General features: G+C 42.0%; 1 protein-coding gene across 2 annotated transcripts in view; it reads right to left on the bottom strand.

Annotated features, from left to right (window-relative positions):
* STK32B (serine/threonine kinase 32B) overlaps positions 1–22367 on the bottom strand; it is a 337224-nt gene that overhangs the window by 179833 nt on the left and 135024 nt on the right. For both annotated transcript variants that reach the window (XM_023549727.2, XM_010591361.3), the window contains exon 2: positions 12250–12423. In XM_023549727.2, the coding sequence (XP_023405495.1) occupies positions 12250–12423 (174 nt within the window). The remainder of the gene's footprint in view (positions 1–12249; positions 12424–22367) is intronic.

Below are 22367 nucleotides of genomic sequence, written 5' to 3'. Positions count from 1 at the left end.
CAGAAAGGCCACATAAGCCAGAGGCTACATCAGCCTGAGACTGGAAGAACTAGATGGCACCCAGCTACCACAGATCACTGCCCTGACAGGGAACACAACAGAGAATCCCCGATGAAGCAGGAGAATAGTGGCATGCAGATCTCAAATTCTAGTAAAAAGGCCAGACTTAATGGTCTAACCGAAACTAGAAGGCACCTGGAGGTCACAGTTCCCCAACCCTTTGTTAGCCGAAGACTGGAACCATTCCCGAAGCCAACTTTTCATGCGAGGAGTGGGCTTCTTGGCTCAAGTAGACACATGAGACTGTGTGGGCAGCTCCTGTCTGGAGGGGAGGTGAGAAGGCAGAGAGGGACAGGAACTGGCTGAATGGACACGGGGAATACAGGGTGGAGAGGAGGGATGTGCTGTCTCATTAGAGGGACAGCAGCTAGGAGTACACAGCAAGGTGTGTCTAACTTTTTGTATGAGAGACTGACTTGATTTGTAAACTTTCAATTAAAGCAGAATTAAAAAAAAAAAGTTGAGTAACTTACCCAAAGACACCAAGATGGAAAAGTCCTTGGTACTTCAACTCAAGCTTGCATTTGTGGGACGATTCCTCCACTTCCATGTGTGGCTACTTTTAAAGCAGCAACATCGTCTGCATGTATAAAATATGGCATCTAAAGGGTCTGGCAAGTACGCAATAGGGAATTTATAAATTCAGGTGTTGTGTTAATGCAAAACATTGCAAAGCATGACCATATATTCCTATGCACAGCCGCGTACAGTCATAATTCAAGACTGTACACAATACACACTGGAAAATAGGATTTATTGGACTACAAAAACCAATTCCAACTCATAGTGACCCTGTAGGACAGAGTAGAGCTGCCCCATAGGCCCACATAGGAGGGGGAAAAAAGACCGAATCAAATCTCTGCCAAGTCTATAATTTTAGAAATGGTGAGGAAGTCCATTTATTTAGTGAATTTTTACAAAATTTCCCTAAATTGCTGGATAGTATATTTTCTCCAGAGCAAATGTGGAATCTGAGGGCAGAAGATGGCCACATATTGAGGCCCCAGAAGAAGCATCTTTGAGAGCAACCGAGAGCATGTGCTGATACTAGGTATATACCTCAGACAGATGGAAAACGTAAGTCCACAAAGAAACCTGTGCGTGAATGTTCATAGCGGCATTACTCACAACAGCGAAAAGGTGGAAACAACCCAAACGTCCATCAGCTGACACGTGGGTAAACACAATGTCTATATCCATACAGCAGAATGGTATTCAGTCATAAAAAAGGAATGAAGTACTTATACATGGAGCATGAATGAACCCTGAACACATTATGCTCAGTGAAAGAAGCAGACACAGAAGACCATGTACTATGTGATTCCACTAAAATGAAACGTCCAGAACAGGGAAATCTATAAACACAAACAACAGTGGTTGCCTAAGGCTCGAGGGGGTGGGTTAAGGGGTAGGGGTGATGGCTAAGGCATAGATGGTTTGTTTTTGGGGTGATGTAAATGTTCTAAAATTGTGGTGATGGTTGTACGTACCTGTGAATATATTAAAAACCACTTAATTGTATTCTTTAAATGGTAAATTGTAAACTATGTCCCCAGAGAAGAACATCATGCTTGGTAAAGTAGAGAGTGCGAAAAAGAGGAAAACCCACGTCATGGATTGAATTGTGTCCCCCAAAATATATGTCAACTTGGTTAGGCCATGATTCCCAGTATTGTCTAGTTGTCCTCCATTTTGTGATTGTAATTTTATGTTAAAGAGGATTAGGGTGGGATTGTAACACCCTTACTAAGGTCACATCCCTGATCCAATGTAAACGGAGTGTCCCTGGGGTGTGGCCTGCACCACCTTTTATCTTACAAGAGATAAAAGGAAACAGAAGCCAGCAGAGAGTGGGGAACATTACACCACCAAGAAAACAGGACCAGGGGCAGAATGTGTCCTTTGGACCTGAGGTTCCTGAGCAGAGAAGCTCCTAGACCATGGGAAGATTGATGACAAGGACCTTCTTCCAGAATCGACAGAGAGAAGAAAGCCTTCCCCTGAAGCTGGTACCCTGAATTTGGACTTCTAGCCTACTGGACTGTGGGAGAATAAACGTCTTTTTGTTAAAGCCATTCACTTGTGGTATTTCTGTTATAGCAGCACTAGATGACTAAGACAACTCTCAGTGAGATGGACTGACACAGTGGCCACAACAATGGGCTCAAGCATAAACGACTGTGAGGGTGGCACCGGACCAAGCAGTGTTTTGTTCTGTTGTACACAGGGTCACTATTAGTTGGAAGCAATGCGATGTCACCTAAGAACAACCCACTGTGTGAGCTATATCTCAATAAAGCTGTTAAAAATAATGGTGTAACATAACCACACTAAAAACATTACTCCACAAAGCATTTATATCTTGTTTAAAATTGCTGTTCAATAACCAGCAGTCTAAGAGAGCAGTACTCATTACAGTAAATATTTTATATTGAAAAAATTCTTAAGATCTCATGAAATAGTTCCAAGGAACCCTGGTTGCACAACAGTTGAGCACTCGGCTGCTAGCCAAAAGACTGGCAGTTTGAACCCAGCAGCTCCGAGGGAGAAAGACCTGGCAATCTGCTCCCATAAAGATCACAGCCTAGGAAACTCTATGGGGCAGTTGTGCTCTTTGTCACGTGGGGTCACTGTGAGTTGAAATAAACTCGGCAGCACCGAAAAACTACAACAACAAATGCAATGGTTCCAACCTGCCATGCTCTCAGGCAACTGTTGCATTTTTTGCCTGGTCTAACCCTGCTCTGCTCTGGAAAGCTGGCATCTATCTGACCAATGTCCGCATGACTTGTTGTCTGGAGGAATTTAGACAATTCAAGCATCTATTGCATACTAGTGCAGGAGTGGCTGATAATTCATGAATGGCACATGTATAAAAGGCTAGTTGAGAACTCTCTCCTTTCAGCACCTTTGAGGGAGTCCAGCTCTGTGGGCCATACTCCGCCATGGTGTAGCTTTCTTTAACAAATATAGCACAATACTTATAAACATGGATTCTGGAGCCAGAACGCCTGGGTTCTTTTGAATGACTGAGTAAATGAATGATGAGCCCTTAGTTAATATTCTGCATTGAAATGAACTCTTACCTCTTCTTTTTTATTTTGTCATGTCTCTTATTGTTATGTATATCAAAGTTATACATGCAAATGGTTCAAAGAGTCAAATAGGTCTGCGAGTTTTGCTACAAAATAACAGCAACCCCTGCCACTTTAACCCCCCTTTACCTCTGTCCATTCATTCATCTTTTTCAGGCTATAATTTTGGCATTTAACTCCTTGTATCAAATAGCAATGAACAAGGAAGACCGAAGAAGAATTGATGCCCTTTAATTATGGTGTTGGCGAAGAAAAATTGAATACCACAGACTGTCAAAAGAGCAAACAAATCTGTCTTGGAAGTACAGCCAGAATGCTCCTCAGAAGCGAGCATGGTGAGACTTTGTCTCACGTACTTTGGACATGTTATCAGGAGGGATCAGTCCCTAGAGAAGGACATCATGCTTGGTAAAGTAGAGGGTCAGGGAAAAGAGGAAGACCCTCAAAGAGATGGACTGACACAGTGGCTGCAACAATGGGCTCAAGCATAAACGACTGTGAGGATGGTGCAGAACCAGGCGGTGTTCTATTGTACATAGGGTCACTATGAGTTGGAACCTCCTTGATGGCACCTAACAACAACAATAACAACAATTAAATGATAAGCTTATATGGCTACTTAAACCAAAAACCAAACCCATTGCCATGGAGTCGATTCTGACCCCTAGTGACCCTATAAGACAGAGTAGAACTGCCCCATAGCTTTCCAAGGAGCAGCTGGCTCGTTGGAACTGCCAGCCTTTTGGTTAGCAGCCAAGCAGTTTAACCGTGGCACCACCAGGTCTCCTTATGGACTGTTAATTTCAGGTTCTAGCTGTTGAGTTCCCTGTATGGAAGATGAAGATTTAACAGCCTTTCCTTTCCCATAGCCCCCAGGAGACAACTCATTTTTCCCATGGAGCATGACTGTACTTCTGGTTAGGTCAGTTTTCAGGGTTAGGGTAAATATGGTTATGCTACACAGAGATGATCCGTGTAGCAAGCTGCGTTATAATCTGCTATCGTGATGGTTTCCTGTGCAACATTCTCTTTCCCTAGAGTTAATAGCTATCTTCCTTTATTATATTTTTTTAGTTGTTGAGCTTCTTTCTGAACTTCTCATTAACTCAACTTTAAACTTATGGACTGAAATATGTCCTCCAAAACTGTGTATTGAAATCCTAAGTCCCATACTTATAAATATGATACTTTTTGGAAATAGGGTTTTTTTATGTTAATGAGGTTATACCAGTGTAGGTTAGATCCTAAAACTAATCACCTCTCAGTTACAAAAAGAGCAGAATAGACACAGAGACACACACATGAGGAAGAGAAGATAGAGAGATGTGTCTACAAGTCCAGGAACGCCAAGGATTGCTGGAACCTACTAGAAGCTGAAATAGACAAGGACCTCCCCCTAGAGTTAGGGCTTCTAGCCTCCTGAACTGTGAGAAAGTAGATTTCTGTCCTTTAAAGCCACCCACTTGTAGTATTTCTGTTACAGCAGCCCTAGATAACTAAGACACAAACTAAGTAAGTCTCTTTTCAACGTATCGGATATTTTATCGGATATTTTATCAGTCCACTTTTCCTGAAGGAGTATCTCTCAGGGTCTTCGGATCCATTCCAATCAGAAGTGGGAATGGTCTACATTTGAGGCACAGCTTACATTCTGGGGCCTCCCTTCACCATCTTCTTGGAGATTTTCTATTCCTCTCTCCCTTCCTGGGGCCTGAGCCTTCTGTGTTCTACTCCTTCCTCCTTCTTGGTTTATTTCTTCATTTTAGTGGAATCCATATCATCTTCTAACAGCTACTTTAGGAAAGGCGTATGACAGGTACATCTCTGGAGACCTGGAATGTGTGAAATGTACATGTTCACATTTGATCGATTAGCAAGTCTCCACTGTCTTCTCACATTTGAGAAGTCCAAAACTGCTCTCATTGCTCAGCATATATGACTTACGGTTTTTCCTTAGCAGCTTCTCAGATCTAAAATTTCACACCGATGTGTTTTGCTGTGTGCATTTGATAGGCCCCTTGAGTCCGAAACCTCATGTATTGCAGGCCCAGAAGATTCTCCTTAATCATTTTATTGATAATTTCTTACCCTATGTTTTCTCTGTCTTTTTGATGTTGAACTTTCTAGACTGGTCCTCGCATTTTCTTCTCTTTTCTCTTCGTCTTTTGGCTGCATGTTACGGGAGATGTCCTCAACTTTACCTTCTAACACATTTTTGAGTTCATCATTTATGCTTTCATATTTTCGATTTATAAGAGCTCTGACGTCTGTTCTCTGAATTTTTTTTTAATGTGCTACTTCTCATTTTATACTTGCAAAAATCTTTTATCCTTCTGAGAATACTGATCACAGTTATTTTGATATTTCGTTCTCTGTACACAGTCTCTGTTTCACCCAAGCTTTTAATTTTTTTTTCCTTTTCATTTGATTGTTTGGATCATTCTAGAATAATTCTTTAAATGTGTGATAATATTTATTTATCGCCAACCTAGTTGGAAGCTTGTAGCGAATAAGTGGGACCTATTGGCTGTGAGCTACACTCACAGGTGCTATGGGAAACCTTTGATGTCACAGTCTCGCTCCTCTTGTTTTTATTATTGTTAGGTTCTGTCAAGTCGGTTTCGGCTTGTAGTACCCTATGTACAACAGAATGACACACCGCCTGGTCCTGCACCATCCTCACAATTGTTGTTATGCCTAGCCCATTGTTGAAGCCACTGTGTCAATCCATCTCACTGAGGGTCTTCTTCGTTTTTGCTCACCCTCTATTTTATCAAGCATGATGTCCTTTTCTAGGGACTGATCCCTCTTGATAACATATCCGAAGTACATGAGAAGAAGTTTTGCCATCCTTGCTTCTAAGGAGCATTCTGGTTATACTTCTTCCAAGACATATTTTTTCATTCTTTTGGGAGTTCATGTTGGAGCCCTGGTAGTGCAATGGTTAAGAGCTTGGCTGCTAACCAAAAGGTCAGTAGTTCAAATCAACTAGCTGCTCCTCGGAAATCCTATGGGGCAGTTCTACTCTGCCCTATAGGGTTGCTGTGAGTTGGAATCGGCTTGATGGCAATGGGTTTCTTTCTTCTTGGCTTGGCCATATTACCACTGAAACCATTTTAATTTGCTGCCTGGAAAGTGAAGGCCTGGAGGCCCCTACTCTCTGAGCACAGTTGACATGGGAGGGTGTTATTTCCGTATCAGGTATGTATATGCTTAATTAATCTTGCTGCTTTAAGTTCAGCATCCCTACACAAGCCCGCTTAATGTCTTCCAATCCAAACATTTTTATTTTACCTTCTTTAAAGAACAAACCTTCTGGTGGCTGCTTGGGTGAGGAAGGGGGAGTTCTCCAGTTCTACAGAGCAGTGGCTTCACTAGGGTTGATGTCACCCAGTGGAGTAACTTATGATGTCACACCCCCTCCCATGGATCTCCTCCCATACCCAGATTGTACAGACTTGTAAGTAACGTTTACTATCAATTTTAATCATAGAATAATATGCGATATGGTTGTAAATTGCTTAAATATGATATTTCTTAGAATATATGAATACTAATAAAAAATTGTTTTGTAAAAACTACATTGAATTACGACATCATAACTTACAACATTACTTGTAAACTGACTGGAAGCCTTTTTTGCTTTTTCTCTTTCTTTTCTTTTAATTACTACCTCATTCTCAAAAAGTTATTGATATAGGTTCACAAATACTAACTGCCACAATATTATAGCTAAAATGTCAAAAAATTCGACAAGATCAGTGAATACAAAAACACCAGCATCAACAAAAACAACAGCGCGTGCTTGTAGCACGTGCAGATGAAACCACAGGATTCTAAGCGTCATTGTAATTGGGTAACAATGACAGCTCTGACCGGAGAGGCCCCCTCCCCACCTCTCCACATCTGTCAGTTTGTTGTACTGTGAGGGCTTGTGTGTTGCTGTGATGCTCGAAGCTATGCCACTGTTATTCAAATACCAGCAAGGTCACCCATGGCGGGTAGGTTTCAGCTGAGCTTCCAGACTAAGACGGACTACGAGGAAGGACCCGGTGGCCTACTTCCAAAAAGAATTAGCCAGTGAAAACCTTAGGAATAACAGTGGAACATTGTCTGACTTAGTGCTGGAAGATGAGCCCCTCAGGTTGGAAGGCACTCAAAATACAACTGCAGAAGAGCTGCCTCCTCCAAGTAGAGTTGACCTTAATGATGTGGATGGAGTCAAGCTTTCGGGACCCTCATTTGCTGGTGTGGCATGACACAAAATGAGAAGAAACAGCTGTAAACATCCATTAATAATCAGAATGTGGAACATAAGAAGTAAGAATCTAGGAAAACTGGAAATCATAAAAAATTAAATGAAACGCATAAATATTGATATATTAGACGTTAGTGAGCTGAAATGGACTGGTACTGGTTATGTTGAATTGGACCATCATATGGTCTACTACGTCAGGAATGACAACTTGAAGACGAATGGCACTGCATTCATCCTCAAAAAGAACATTTCAAGATCTATCCTGAAGTACAATGCTGTCAGTGATAGGATAAGATTCATTCTCCTACAAGGAAGACCAGTTAATACAACTATTATTCAAATTTATGCACCAACCACTAAGGCCAAAGATAAAGAAATTGAAGATTTTTACCAACTTCTGCAGTCTGAAATTGATGGAAGATGCAGTCAGCATACATTGATAACTACTGGCGATTGGAATGTGAAAGTTGGAAACGGGGGCAGGACTGACAGTTGGAAAATATAGCCTTGGTGATAGAAATGATGCTGGAAATTGCATGGTAGAATTTTGCAATACCAATGACTTCTTCACTACAAATACATTTTTTCACCAACATAAATGGCGACAATACATGTGGACCTCGCCGGACAGAATACACAGGAATCAAATCAACAACTTCTGTGGAAAGAGACGATGGAAATGCTCAAAATCATCAGTTAGAACAAGGCAAGGGGCTGACTGAGGAATAGACCATCAATTGTTCACATGCAAGTTCAAGTTGAAACTGAAGAGAATTAGAACAAGTCCACGAAAACCAAAGTATAACCTTGAGTGTATTCCACCTGAATTTAGAGATCATCTCAAGAATAGATTTGACACGTTGAACACTAATGACCAAAGACCAGATGAGTTGTGGAATGACATCAAGGAAATCATACATGAAGAAAGCAAGAGGTCATTAAAAAGACAGGAAAAAAAGAAAAGACCAAAATGGATGTTAGAAAAGACTCTGAGACTTACTCTTTAGCTAAAGCAAAAGGAAGAAACGATGAAGTAAAAGAGCTAAATGGTAGATTTCAAAGGGCAGCTCAAGAACATGAAGTAAAGTATTATAATGACATGTGCAAAGACCTGGAGATGGAAAACTAAAAGGGAAAACATGCTCGACATTTCTCAAGCTGAAAGAACTGAAGAAAGAACTCAAGCCTTGAGTTGCAATATTGAGGGATTCTACAGGGAAAATATTAAAAGATGAAGGAAGCATCAAAAGAAGATGGAAAGAATACGCACAGTCACTATACCAAAAAGAATTGGTGGACGTTCAGCCATTTGGGGAGGTAGCATATAATCAAGAGGAGATCCTAGCTGCACTGAAGGCATTGGCAAAAACAACTCTCCAGGAATTGGTGGAATACCAACGGAGATGTTTCAGCAAATGGAAGCAGTGCTGGAAGTGCTCACTTGTTTATGCCAAGAAATTTGGAAGACAGCTACCTGGACAACCAACTGGAAGATATCCATGTTTATGCCTATTCCCAAGAAAGGTGATCCAACTAAATGTGGTAATTACCAAACAATATCATTAATATCACACAAGTAAAATTTTGCTGATCATTCAAAAGCGGCTGCTGCAGTATATAGACAGAGAACTGCCAGAAATGCAAGCTGGATTCGGAAGAGGACTGGAACCGGGGATATCACTGCTGATGTCAGATGGATCCTGGCTGAAAGCAGAGGATACCAGAAAGATGTTTACCTGTGCTTTTTTGACTATGCAAAGGCATTCAACTGTGGATCGTAACAAATTTGTGGATAAAAAAAAAAAAAATTTTTTTTTTTTTTTTTTTATTGTGAAGAGTGGGAATTCCAAAACACTTAATTGTGCTCATGACGAAACTTTACATGGATCAAGAGGCAGTCATTCAAACAGAACGAGAGTATACTGTGTGGTTTAAAGTCAGGAAAGTGTATGTCAGGGCTGTATCCTTTCACCATACCTGTTCAATCTGTATGCTGAGCAAATAATCTGAGAAGCTGGACTATATCAAGAATGGGGCATCAGTATTGAAGGCTCATTAACAATCTGCGTTATGCAGATGACACAACCTTGCTTGCTGAAAGTGAAGAGGACTTGAAGCACTTACTGATGAAGATCAAAGACCACAGCGTTCAGTATGGATTACACCTCAACATAAAGAAAACAAATATCCTCACAACTCGACCAATAAGCAACATTCTGATAAACTGAGAAAAGATTGAAGTTGTCAAGAATTTCATTTTACTTGGATCCACAATCAGCAGCCATGGAAGCAGCAGTCAAGAAATCAAAAGATGCATTACATTGGGCAAATGTGCTGCAAAATAAACTCTTTAAAGTGTTGAAAAGCAAAGATGTCACACTGAGAACTAAGGTGCGCGTGACCCAAGCTATGGTGTTTTCAATGGCCTTGTCTGCATGTGAAAGCTGGACAATAAGTAAGGAAGAGCAAAGAAGAACTGATGCCTTTGAATTGTGAATGTTGGCAAAGAATATTGAATATACCATGAACTGCCAAAAGAAGGAACAAATCTGTCTTGGGAGAAGAACAACCAGAATGCTCTTTAGAAGCAAGGACATCTCACGTACTTTGGACATGTTATCAGGAGGGATCAGTCCCTGGAGGACGTCATGCTTGGTAAAGTAGAGGGCCAGTGGAAAAGAGGAAGACCCTCAATGGGATGGATTGACACAGTGCCTGCAACAACGAGCTCAAACATAACAACGATTGTGAGGATGGTGCAGGACTGGGCAGTGTTTTGTTCCGTCGTACATAGGGTTGCTATGAGTAGAAACCAACTCCACAGCACCCAACAACAACAACTGACGTAAGTGCTAGATGGTTCAAAAAGTAAATTAGCTAAGGTTTTAGCCTTGTAGGTATATTGGGCTTACAAAAAATGTTTTTGTTGTTATAACTAACTACACAGACATTTTAATAAAGAATAATAAAATTCTGCGGAAACATGGCACAAAAATCTTATAGACAGTGTCACTTCCTCTGATAGTGTCACCTGGTGTGGTCCACATCCCCGCAGCCTCCTAGTGACGCCACTGCTGCAGTGTAGAGAGATCTGGGGCTCTGGATACTTCTTAAGAGGCTTTCAAACCATTCTTATTTTAACTTCTTCTTCACCCCTTAGGGATTCTTTAGGGTTTATTAAGGAGCCCTGGTGGCTCAGTGGTAAGTGCTAGGTTGCTAACCAAAAGGTTGGCTGTTTTCACCCACCAATAGTTCCAAGGGAGAAAGATGTGGCAGTCACCTTCTGTAAAGATTCACTATGAGTTGGAATCGACTTGACAGCAAGTTGTTTCCTGTTTTTTTAGTGTCTAGGTTCTTGGCTCTTCCCCCAACAACTTACAGTTCAGATTCTGATCGCCTAAGTCACTTACCACCCCCTTTCTATGGTCTTGGAAACCCTGGTGGCATAGTGGTTAAGAGCTACAGCTGTTAACCAAAAGGTCGGCAGTGCAAAAGGCACTCCTTGGAAACTCTATGGGCAGTTCTGCTTTATCCTATAGGGTCGCTATGAGTTGGAATCAACTAGATGGCAATGAGTTTGGTTTTAACAGGTTTTTTGATGGTCATTTCAGATCCTCCAAATGTTTCACTGTACTATCCTCTTCATTGTACCCATTGTTATAAATTTACCACTGTTTTATGTCATTTTAGTGGGGTTTAGAAGGGAGCAAATGTAGGTGTGTGTGGGGTGTTAACCTATCATCTTTACCTAGAAGTCCAAGCCCTTGTCTTTTCCAAGTCTTCTAAAATTGTGTGGGAGAAGATCAGCTAGGCACAGTGCAAGACCACGGAGAACAAATCTGGAGTCATTCACACCAGGTGCTCTCCACTGTGGTCAGCGAGAAGGCTTCGGTAACATCTCCAGCACCTGCTGAGCCCTCTCGCTGGCTCCCTGCCTCTGCAGACAAACTGATCTTACTCCCCTGCATTAGACAGGACCCTGCTCTGCAAGGCAGGGGAGAAGAGAGATCCTTGAGGAGGCGGAGGAGGACGCAGCAGAAATGCAGACCTCATATCCAAAGCTCAGAGCCAGCACTGAGACTTCCCAAGAGGAAGAGCTTCTCCAAAATGTACGGCATTTGTTTCAGAGTCGGGGGAGGAAGACAGTAGAATTCCTCCCACTTTGAGCCCATTAGTAGCCTAATGCCTGAGATATTTCTAGCCTGAGACAGGAGGGAGAGAATGTTCCAGCCTCCCCAAGACACTGGAGTGGAGAAGCAAATGTCAGGCTACTAAACTGAGGGGTGTCAAGGGGAACAGGTGGTGGGAGTGATCCACCTCCGACACAGACAATAGGGCGTAAGCTATCTGTCCAAAAACCCCATTGCCATTGAGCTGATTCCAACTCATAGTGACCCTACAGGACAGAGGAGAACTGCCCCACAGGGTTTCCAAGTTTGCCATCTTTAGGGAAGCATACTGCCACATCCTTCTCACTTGGAGGGGCTGGTGGGTTCAAACCACCAACCTCTTGATTTGCAGCCAAGGGCTGCGACCCTGTAGGACAGAGTAGAACTGCCCCGCTGAGTTTCCAAGGAGTGCCTGGTGGATTTGAACTGCCGACCTTTCGGTTAGCAGCCGTAGCACTTAACCACTACGCCACTAGGGTTTCCAAGCTATCTGTAGAGAGTATAAAAGTAATAATAAAAGTTGTTGTGCTTTTTATTATTCCTATGCACTGCCACTTCTGAAGAATGTCAGTGACAGAACACTTCTCCCCACTGCTGCAGAAGGTCCTGTCACACCCTGGCCCCAGGATGCCACGGACCTGAGGAATCCCTCTAGCAGACCGGTTACCTATGGATGATGTGGTATCTCTGCAGGTACTCCAGGGCCAGGGCCAGCTCACAGATGTAGAGCTTCACGTCCCCCTCTGTGAAATGTACGTTTTGCTGCAGGTGGTAGCGCAGGTCCCCTCCCAGCAGCAGGTCCACCACCATGAACATGTCCTCCTCATCCTGGAAGGAGTACCTAGAGGCACAGAGGACAGAGGGTTAGGGACAGAGGTGCCTCCAGCATCTTCGAGGCCAATGCTTCCATTTTACAGAAGGATAAACTGAGCCTCAGAGAGAGGCACTGATGTTGCCTAAGTCAACCATGAACTACTGACAGAACATCAGTCCTCAGGCTCTGGTAGACAAATGGCATTTGAATCAGTTCTGGACTCCATGTTATTGTCACTGTTTTAGCAGATGCTTATTAGGCATTTGGACTTGTAATAGTATTGAAAAAATGCATCCTCCTCCCCAGTAATCTCACTGTTCCCTTACAAGCACACCACTCATCACATGGAGCTTTTGTCTACAACCCTTGAATGCAGTTACTTCCAATACTAGGTCCTAAGAGAACTGGCAGCTTTTACTTCCTGCCTCTTGGAATACGGTTGTAGCTCAAGCCACATGGAGAGGTCATGGAAAGGAAAACCAAGCTGTTCTGGGCAATAGTCCCAGTGGAGCTCCCAGTGATAGCCAACACCAACTGCCAGCCATGTGAGTGACCCACCTTGGACATTTGGATATTCCACTGCAGCCCCAACCAACATCATGTGGAACAGAAGAACTGCCTAGCTGAACCCAGCCAACCCACAGAATCATAAGAGATAATAAAATAGTTTTTTTTTTAAGCTATAGAAAATTGACACAGTACTGAATTCATTTTTAAAAATGCATTTAGGTCTCCTAAAGATTAAAGTTGAAGAGCCAGCATATAGAATCTCAGAACATTGTTAAACAATTACAGAACAGCATCACAAAATTATAAAATGTTGCCATGTTCCTTATAGAATCATGGATTATAATGCTGGAATCATGAAATATAATCACAGAATTACAGAATATTATCATTGAAACTTAGGCCTGTGTCTTGGATCCTCGAATGTTAGGCTTGGATCAGCCAGCCCATTGCTTTCATATGACAGAAGAGGAAACAAAGGCCCAGAGGAAAACACAACTCAGTGAGTCAATAAACCTAGATCGTCAGCTCTCATTCTATTGCTCTTACAACTCCATACCATTGGGGTGGTGCTATGATGCACCAAAAAGATGGGCAAATAAACTAACCAGGTGACCAGTAAGTGTACACCTTTTCTCTGGTGGCAGTTGAGGAATGACAATGTGAACCATGCAGGGCAACTCAGGTATCCCTAGGGTTGGTCTGTGGACTCAAAGAAAGATCCCCTTTCTCTAGGCTTGCTAGGTGAGATGCTGTGACTAACAGGCCGTCAGAGACCTTGTGGTCCAAAAGGTGGGTACAATCTATTTGCAATGTATCAGTAGAGTGAAGCCACAGAAAGTCAAAGAAGGCTGAGAACTCTCTACAGAGAGGGGCACGATGGAGGTTTTGGCTGCAAATCAAACAAAACAAAACAAAACAAAACCTGTTGCCATGGAGTTGATTCCGACTCATAGAAACCCTATAGGACAGAGTAGAACTGCCCCATAAAGTTTCCAAGGAGCGCCTGGTGGATTTGAACTGCCTACCTTTTGGTTAGCAGCCATAGCTCTTAACCACTACACCACCAAGGTTTTTGTGTTGGCTCCAGACTCACCAAAAGACATGCACCCTTGAACTCCATACTTATATGGACAATGACTACACGTGGTGTTTGATTTAAGCTACCTTTCATTGGGTTTCTGTCACTTGAAACTGAAAGGGTCATTTGATACATCTTTTCATGTATTTGTTATTGGACAGACGGGCTTAGATGCCCAAAAGGAAATGCCAGGAATCAGATAAAACATGCCTCCTGCAGATGCTCCATTTGTATTCTAACAGTTGCTGAACTATCAAAATATTACGTAAATAACCAGTGAGTTCTGCACACGCTATTCACAGCTAAACTGTCAGAGGGTGCCTCATTCAATATTCCATCACAAGTCTTTGCAGGAACAACATGAATTTTCAGGCAGGGGGTGGGCGTAGGGGGGAATCTTGCAGACTGGAATGAATCCTGAAGAGGCAAACCAAAATGCAAAGAGAACATTAATTCAAGCAATCATTCAGGCTGTGGCTTTTTCTTGCTGCAGAATCCTATTTTGCCCTGGGCCATGGACCCTACCTGCCCAAGAAGACTCAACATTCTTACCAGAGAACAGAGAATGCCCTTCCATTTATTCCTCTGTCGTTCTGTGCTACTCCACAGCTTTGTGCCATTACCCTTTTGCTTCCTCTTGTACTTGAATTATAATTATGATCTCATAATAGAGCTGCATATTGTTATGGAAATGGTGGAGATCACAGATGAGAAACCTACACTCCATCGCAGTAATTCTGAGCCATGGAAAAAATGGAGGGACTGGATAATTAGTTTCTCCTTGCAAGATCAAAGGAGGTCATGAAGCTGGGAAGGCTTAACTTCTGGCCTGGACATTGAAACAGACCAGTACGAAGAACCTAACGTCCTTATCTTTTCCTTCCTCCCTTTCTCCCTCCCTCCCTCCCTCTATTCCCTTCCTCCATTCTTCTCCCCCACCTCCTCCCTTCCACCCTCCCTTCTCCCCACCCACCTTCCTCTCTCTCTCTCTCCCTTTTTTTTTTTTTGTGTGTGGAAATTTATTAATTTCCTACCTTGTTCCAAAAAGGATTAAAAGTGACTTCTGAAATTCATATAACCTGATAAAATTAAAAATAAGTAAGCCAAAGATCAGGTCAAAGAATAAAAATGGAACTAAATAAAACAAAAGGTGCCAACAATTAGGTGCTCAGCTGCTAAACAAAAAGGTTGGTGGTTCGACCCTGCCCATCAGCTTCTCGGAAGAAAGACTTGGCAATCTGCTTCCGTAAAGATTACAGCCGAGAAAACCCTATGGGGGCAGTGCTACTCTGTCACATGGGGATGCTGTAAGTCAGAATCGACTCACCGTCACCCAACAAAAACAAACAAAACATGAGGAGGCAAAAATGCCCTAATTCATGCCCCCAGATCCTGTGTGCTTGCCTGAAATCGCCATAAATTTGTTCCTAACATTCCCAGGAACCAGAGCAATGGGGGGAAACATGATCAGCTTCACGAGTCAGTGCTGGTGAGGGGAAAAAATGAGTTATTTGGAAAGGCCTATTACTGCTGTGGAAACCAGAGCAAACTTTCTCCCACTGGATTCTTAAAAGGATGACCTTATATAATGTGGTGAGCAGTGTGTCTCTGTAAAATAACCAGAATAACCAGTTTAACATGGATTTTTTGTATGATGTTCCTTGAGGTAGACTGAAGGCATTACGACAAAGTTCAATTCCGTCGAAGCAACAACATTACATGGCGCAAAAGCAACGCAGGCTGGGCATCGCGCTGACAGAAGCTTTATTCCAGGATAAGTTTAGAGGAAAGCACCAAACGAATGTTCTTCAGGGACGACTTCAGAAACCTGAGCTCATGCGCACACCAACAAGCATTTAGGAAGCTTCTACAACGGCAGAATTCAATCCTGCCATGAGGCAGACCAGGGTTCGATTCCCAGCCAATGGTGCTGGTGCACAGCCACCGCCTGCCTGTCAGTGGAAGCCTGTGTGTTGCTAGATCCTGAACAGGTTTCAGTGGAGCTTCTAGATTAAGACAGACTAGGAAGAAAGGCCCAGTGATCTGCTTCTGAAAAACAGCCAGTGAAAACCCTGATGGCTCAAAATGGTTTGATTCACAACTGATCATGGCGATGGCGCAGAATGAGGCCACATTTCATTCTGTTGTGTGAGGGGTGACCGTGAGTTGGCAGCCAATAGGAACAACAACGATGCACCCTGGTCCTGTGCTAGAGGGCAGGGATTTAATGGGAGGAGTCAGCGCTACAGTTCTCACCCAAATTTGGGATAATCATAAAAAAAAATCTAGTGCCCTCCAATCTATTCTGACTTATAGTGACCATATAGGACAGTGTAAAGCTGTACCATAGGGTTTCCAAGGAATGGCTGGTGGATTTGAACCGCTGACCTTTTGGTTAGCAGCAAGCTTTTAACCACTGGCCATCTACTTACGAAAAATCAGCCATTGAAAATCCTGTGGAGCATAGTTCTACTCAGAGTTGAGTTGATGTCGTTGTTAGGTGCCATTCAGTTGGTCCCAACTCACAGCGACTCCTTGTACAACAGAACTAAACACTGCCCAGTTCTATGCCATCCTCACAATCACTGTTATGCTTAAGCCCATTGTTGCAGCCACTGTGTCAATCCATCTCACTGAGGGTCTGCTTCTTTTCGCTGACCCTCTACTTTACCAAGCATGATGTCCTTCTCCAGGGACTGATCCCTCCTGACAACATGTCCAAAGCATGTGAGATGTAGTATCACCATCCTTGCTTCCAAGGAGCACTCTGGTTGCACTCTTCTAAGACAGATTTGTTTGTTCTTTTGGCAGTCCATGGCATATTCAATATTCTTTGCCAGCAACATAATTCAAAGGCACCAACTCTTCTTCAGTCTTCTGTCTCATCATTCAGCTTTCACATGCATAGGAGGCATTTGAAAACACCTTGGCTTGTCTTCAAGGTGACATCTTTGCTCTTCAACGCTTTAAAGAGGTCTTTTGCAGCTGATTTGCCCAATGCAATGTGTCTTTTGATTTCTTGATTGCTGCTTCCATGGGTATTGATTGTGGATCCAAGTAAAATGAAATCCTTGACAACTTCGATCTTTTCTCCATTTATTATCATGTGGCTTATTGGTCCAGTTTTGAGGATTTCTGTTTATGTTGAGGTGCAATCCATACTGAAGGCTGTGGTCTTTAATCTTTATCAGTAAGTGCTTCAAGTCCTCTTCACTTTCAGCAAAAAAGGTTGTGTCTGTCATCCGTATATGGCAGGCTGTTAACAAGTCTTCCTCCAATCCTGATGCCCCGTTCTTCTTCATATAGTCCAGCTTCTTGGATTATTTGCTCAGCATACAGATTGAATAGGTATGGTGAAAATATACAACCCTGACGCACATCTTTCATTATCTGACATTTCACATTTACGACAATAGTAAAAAATCTACTGTCCATTTTGTGCATTAATGACGTATGTTTGGCAGTAATGAATGCAAAGGTGCGAGGTGAGAGTAAACCCGCTGTGATGGTTAAGGTTATGTGTCAACTTGTGTGGGCCATGATTCTTAGTAATTTGACTGTTTCATAATGATGTAGTCATCCTCCATTTTGTGATGTGATGTGATCATTTCCATTTTTGCATAACACCAACTTTCACAGAATGACCTGGTCTTTGGAGCCTGATCATGTCGATAAGTAAGAAGAGGGTGTATATGTGTATCCTCAGTGAGATGGATTGACACAGTGGCTGCAACAATGGGCTTAAGCATAACAGTGACTGTGAGGATGGCACAGAACCGGGCAGTGTTTAGTTCTGTTGTACAGGGAAGTGTTTAGTTCTGTTGTACAAGGGGTCACTGTGAGTTGGGACCAACTGAATGGCACCTAACAACGACATCAACTTGACTGAGTAGAACTATGCTCCACAGAATTTTCAGTGGCTGATTTTTCATAAATAGATTGCCAGTGGTTAAAAGCTTGCTGCTAACCAAAAGGTCAGGGGTTCAAATCCATCAGCCACTCCTTGGAAACCCTATGGTACAGCTTTACACTGTCCTATACGGTCACTACGAGTCAGAATAGATTGGAGGGCACTGGATTTTTTTTTTTTTTTACCTAACAACAACAACAACAGTATGGTTTCATTTACCGTCTATAAATATTTAAGGTGACTGACTGGATCACGTGACAGATTTATGTTTAACTTTTTAAGAACTGCCAACCTGTTTTATAAAATGGTTTTACATTTTACATTTCTACCAACAAAGTCTGACAGTTCCCATGCCTTCGCATCCTTGTTAAAAGTTGATATGGTCTCTTTTTATTTCAGGCACTCTAATTGGTGTGTAGTAGTGTTGTTTATTAGTCTCCTAACACACTCACATACACAGTGCTACATGTGATTTGTAAATAATAATTAAACTCTGTATCCACTAACCAACTTAAGATACATAACCTGTTATTAGCACCTGTCTGTGTGACTCTCCTTGATTACATCCTCCTCCATCCTCCAGATGGAACGCCTATTCTGAATTTTGTGTTTATCATTCTCTTGCTTTTATAAAGCATTAATACAAATTTGCACATACCCTGTACTTTGCCAAACATGATGTCCTTCTCCAGGGACTGATCCCTTCTGACAACATGTCCAAAGTATGTAAGATGCAGTCTCACCATCCTTACTTCTAAAGAGCATTCTGGTTGTACTTCTTCCACAACATGGTAAAGTAGAGGGTCATCAAAAAAGAGGAAGACCCTCAACAAGGTGGATTGACAGTGGCTGCAATAATGGGCTCAAGCATAACAACCATTGTGAGGATGGCACAGGACTGGGCAGCGTTTCATTCTATTTTACATAGAATAGCTATGAGTTGGAACCGACTTGACGGCACCTAACAACAACAACAATATGGTTTCATTTACCTTCTATAAATATTTAAGGTGACTGACTGGATCACATGACAGATTTATGTTTAACTTTTTAAGAACTGCCAACCTGTTTTATAAAATGGTTTTACATTTCACATTTCTACCAACAACGTCTGACAGTTCCCGTGCCTTCGCATCCTCGTTAACACTTGGTATGGTCTCTCTTTTTATTTCACTCACTCTAATTGGTGTGTAGTAGTGTTGTACTGTGGTTTTTGTTTGCATTTCCTGAATGATTAATGATGTTGAACATATTTTCATGGCTTATTTGCTATCTGTATATCTTCTTCAGCAAACTGTCTATTCAAAACTTTTGCTCATTTTTATCTTTTTTAATTGAGCTTTGAACATTCTTTATATATTCTGGAGACAAGTTCTTTTTCAGACAGATGATTTGCAAATATTTTCTCCCAGTTTGTGGTTTGTCTTTTCATGCTTTTAAGAGTAGAAGTTTTTAATTTTGATGAAGTCCAATTTGCGAATGTTTTCTTTTTCGGGGTTGTAGCTAAGAAATATTTGCCTAACCAAGGTCACAAAATTTTTATAGTTTTGGGTTTTACATTTAGGTCTATGTTCCATTTTGAATTAATTTTATATATAGTTTGAGATACGAATCAAAGTTTCTTTTTTGCAAATAAATATCCAATTGTTCCACCTGTTGAGAAGACTATTGTTTATCCACTCAGTTGCCTTTGTATCTGTGTGGAAAAATCAATAGACCATACATTTGTATGTCTATTTTTGGTCTCTATATTTTTTATTCTGTACCATTGTTCTATTTGTCTATCATGATGCCAGTACTACAGAGTCTTGCTTTTGTGTATTTGTAATAAGTCTCGAAATCAAGCAGTATTAGTCTCCTAACCATGTTCTTTATTTTCAAGGTTACTTAGGATATTTTAAGTCCTTTACATTTCCATATAAATTGGAGAATCGGTTTTGCAATTTCTACAAAAAAGCCTGCTGGTGTTGTCATTGAGATGGTGCTGAATTGATAGATTAATTTGGGGAGAACTGGCATCTGAACAATGCTGAGTCTTTAGACACATGCCCAAGGTATACCTCTCCATCTATTTAGATCTTCTTTTCTTTCTCTCAACAGTCTTTTCTAGTATTCAGAGTATAGGTCTTTTATATATATATATTTCATAGGTCTTTTATATATATATTTCAGAGTTATCTCCAAATATTTAATATTTTTGATGCTATTGCTGCTGATGGAATACCAAATGGATGCAGTGCTGGAAGTGTCACTTGTCTATGCCAAGGTATTTGTAAGACAGCTACCTGGCCAACCAACTGGAAGAGATCCATATTTCTGCCTATTCCAAAGAACGGTGATCCAAGAGAATGTGGAAATTATCAAACAATATCATTAACATCATAAGCAAGTAAACTTTCATTGAAGATAATTCAAAAGTAGCTTCAGCAGTACATTGACAAGGAACTTTCAGAAATGCAAGCTGGATTCAGAAGAAGACCTGGAACCAGGGATATCATTGCTGATGTCAGATGGATCCTGGCTGAAAGCAGAGAATACCAGAAGGATGTTTACCTGTGCTTTATTGACTACGCAAGGGCATTTGACTGTGTGGATTGTAAGAAATTATGGATAAAATTGCAAAGAATGGGAATTCCAGAACACTTAGTTGTGCTTATGAGGAATCTGTACATAGAACAAGAGGCCATCATTTGAACAGATCAAGGGGATACTGTATGGTTTAAAGCAGGAAAGATGTGTGTCAGGGTTGCATCCTTTCACCATACATATTCAGTCTGTATGCTGAGCAAATAAGCCTAGAATCTGGAGTTTATGAAAAAGAACGGGGCATCAGGATTGGAGGAAGACTCAGTTTAACAACCTGTGTTATGCAGACGACACAACTTTGCTTGCTGAAACCTAAGAGGACTGCAAACACTTACTGATGAAGATCAAAGACCTCAGCCTTCAGTATGGATTAGCCCTCAACATAAAAAAAAAAAAGGAAACAAAAATCCATACAACTGGACCAGTAAGCAACATCACGATAAACAGAGAAGAGGCTGAAGTTGTCAAGGATTTAATTTTACTTGGATTCACAATGATCGTCCACGGAAACAGCAGTCAAGACATCAAATGACACATTGCATTGGGGAAATCTGCTGCAAGAGACCTCTTTAAAGCTTCAAAAAGCAAAGATGTCACCCTGAAGACTAAGGTACGGCTGACCCAAGCCATGGTGTTTTCCATTGCCTCATATGCATTCGAAAACTGGGCAATGAATAAGAAAGGCCAAAGAAGAGTTGACGCCTTCGAATTGTGGTGTTGGCAAAGAATATTGAATATTCCATGGACTGCCAAAAGAATGAGCAAATCTGTCTTGGAAGAAGTACAATCAGAATGCTCCTTGGAAGCAAGGAGGGCGAGACGTGTCCCACATACTTTGGACACATTGTCAGGAGGATCAGTCCTTGGTGAAGGACAACATGCTTGCTAAATTAGAGGGTCAGCGAAAAAGAGGAAGACCCTCAACGAGATGGACTGACACAGTGGCTGCAACAATGGGCTCAAGCATAACAAGGATTGTGAGGATGGCACAAGACTGGGCAGTGTTTCATTCTGTTATACATGGAGTCACTATGAGTCAGAACCAACTCAACAGCACCTAACAACAACAACAGTATTGAATATAGTTGTTGTTGTTAGCTGTTGTCAAGCTGACCCTTGACTGGTAGCAGCCCCATGCACAAAGTGATTGGATCGTTGTGATTCACAGAGTTTTCACTGGCTGATTTTTGGAAGTAGATCACCAGGGCTTCCTCCCTAGCCTGTCTTAGTCTGGAAGCTCTGCGGAAACCTGTTCAGCATCATTGCAACATGGAAGCCTCCACTGACAGAGAAGTGGTAGCTGTGCAAGAGGTACACTGGCCAGGAATCAAACCCTGTCCTCCTACATGGGATCTGAGAATTCTACCACTGACCCACCACTGCCTTCCTTGTCGCATACAGTATTATTATTTTTAATTCAATTTATGTTTGTTGCTAGTATATAGAAATACAATTCATATTTATAGAGGCATGTATCACTTAATGCCCACAATAAGTTCTGTGAAATAAGACATTATGTGATTTGGATGTTAGGTGAACACCATGTTAATAAAGCCTTAGGGGAGCCTGTGTCCAGTAATCCTCATCGCTGCTGCTGCTACTGCTGTTGCTGATAGAACTGCTGGAGGAGGGCGGAGCAATGGGCAGGCAGTGGCCCTGATGCACTGAGTGAGTGGTGGTGGGAGTAGAGTGAGAGAAAGAGAGGGAGGAGGGAGCAAAGTGCACCCAGCCCCACCCATTGTTCCACCCACCTGAGCAGCAGGAGCAGCCCAGGCCCCACTGCCCCTGCTACTGCCACGGTCCACCTGCCTGCTGTACAAAGCCCAAGAGCCTGTACCCAGAGCCATGTCCTCTGCCTCGCCTGCCTGTATCCAACCCATAGTCCAG

The sequence above is a fragment of the Loxodonta africana genome, chromosome 5 (genome assembly GCF_030014295.1).
Source record: "Loxodonta africana isolate mLoxAfr1 chromosome 5, mLoxAfr1.hap2, whole genome shotgun sequence".
Taxonomy (NCBI): Eukaryota; Metazoa; Chordata; class Mammalia; order Proboscidea; family Elephantidae; genus Loxodonta; species Loxodonta africana.
The sequence above is the reverse complement of the archived record's forward strand: the minus strand, read 5'-3'. Positions and strand labels throughout refer to the sequence as shown.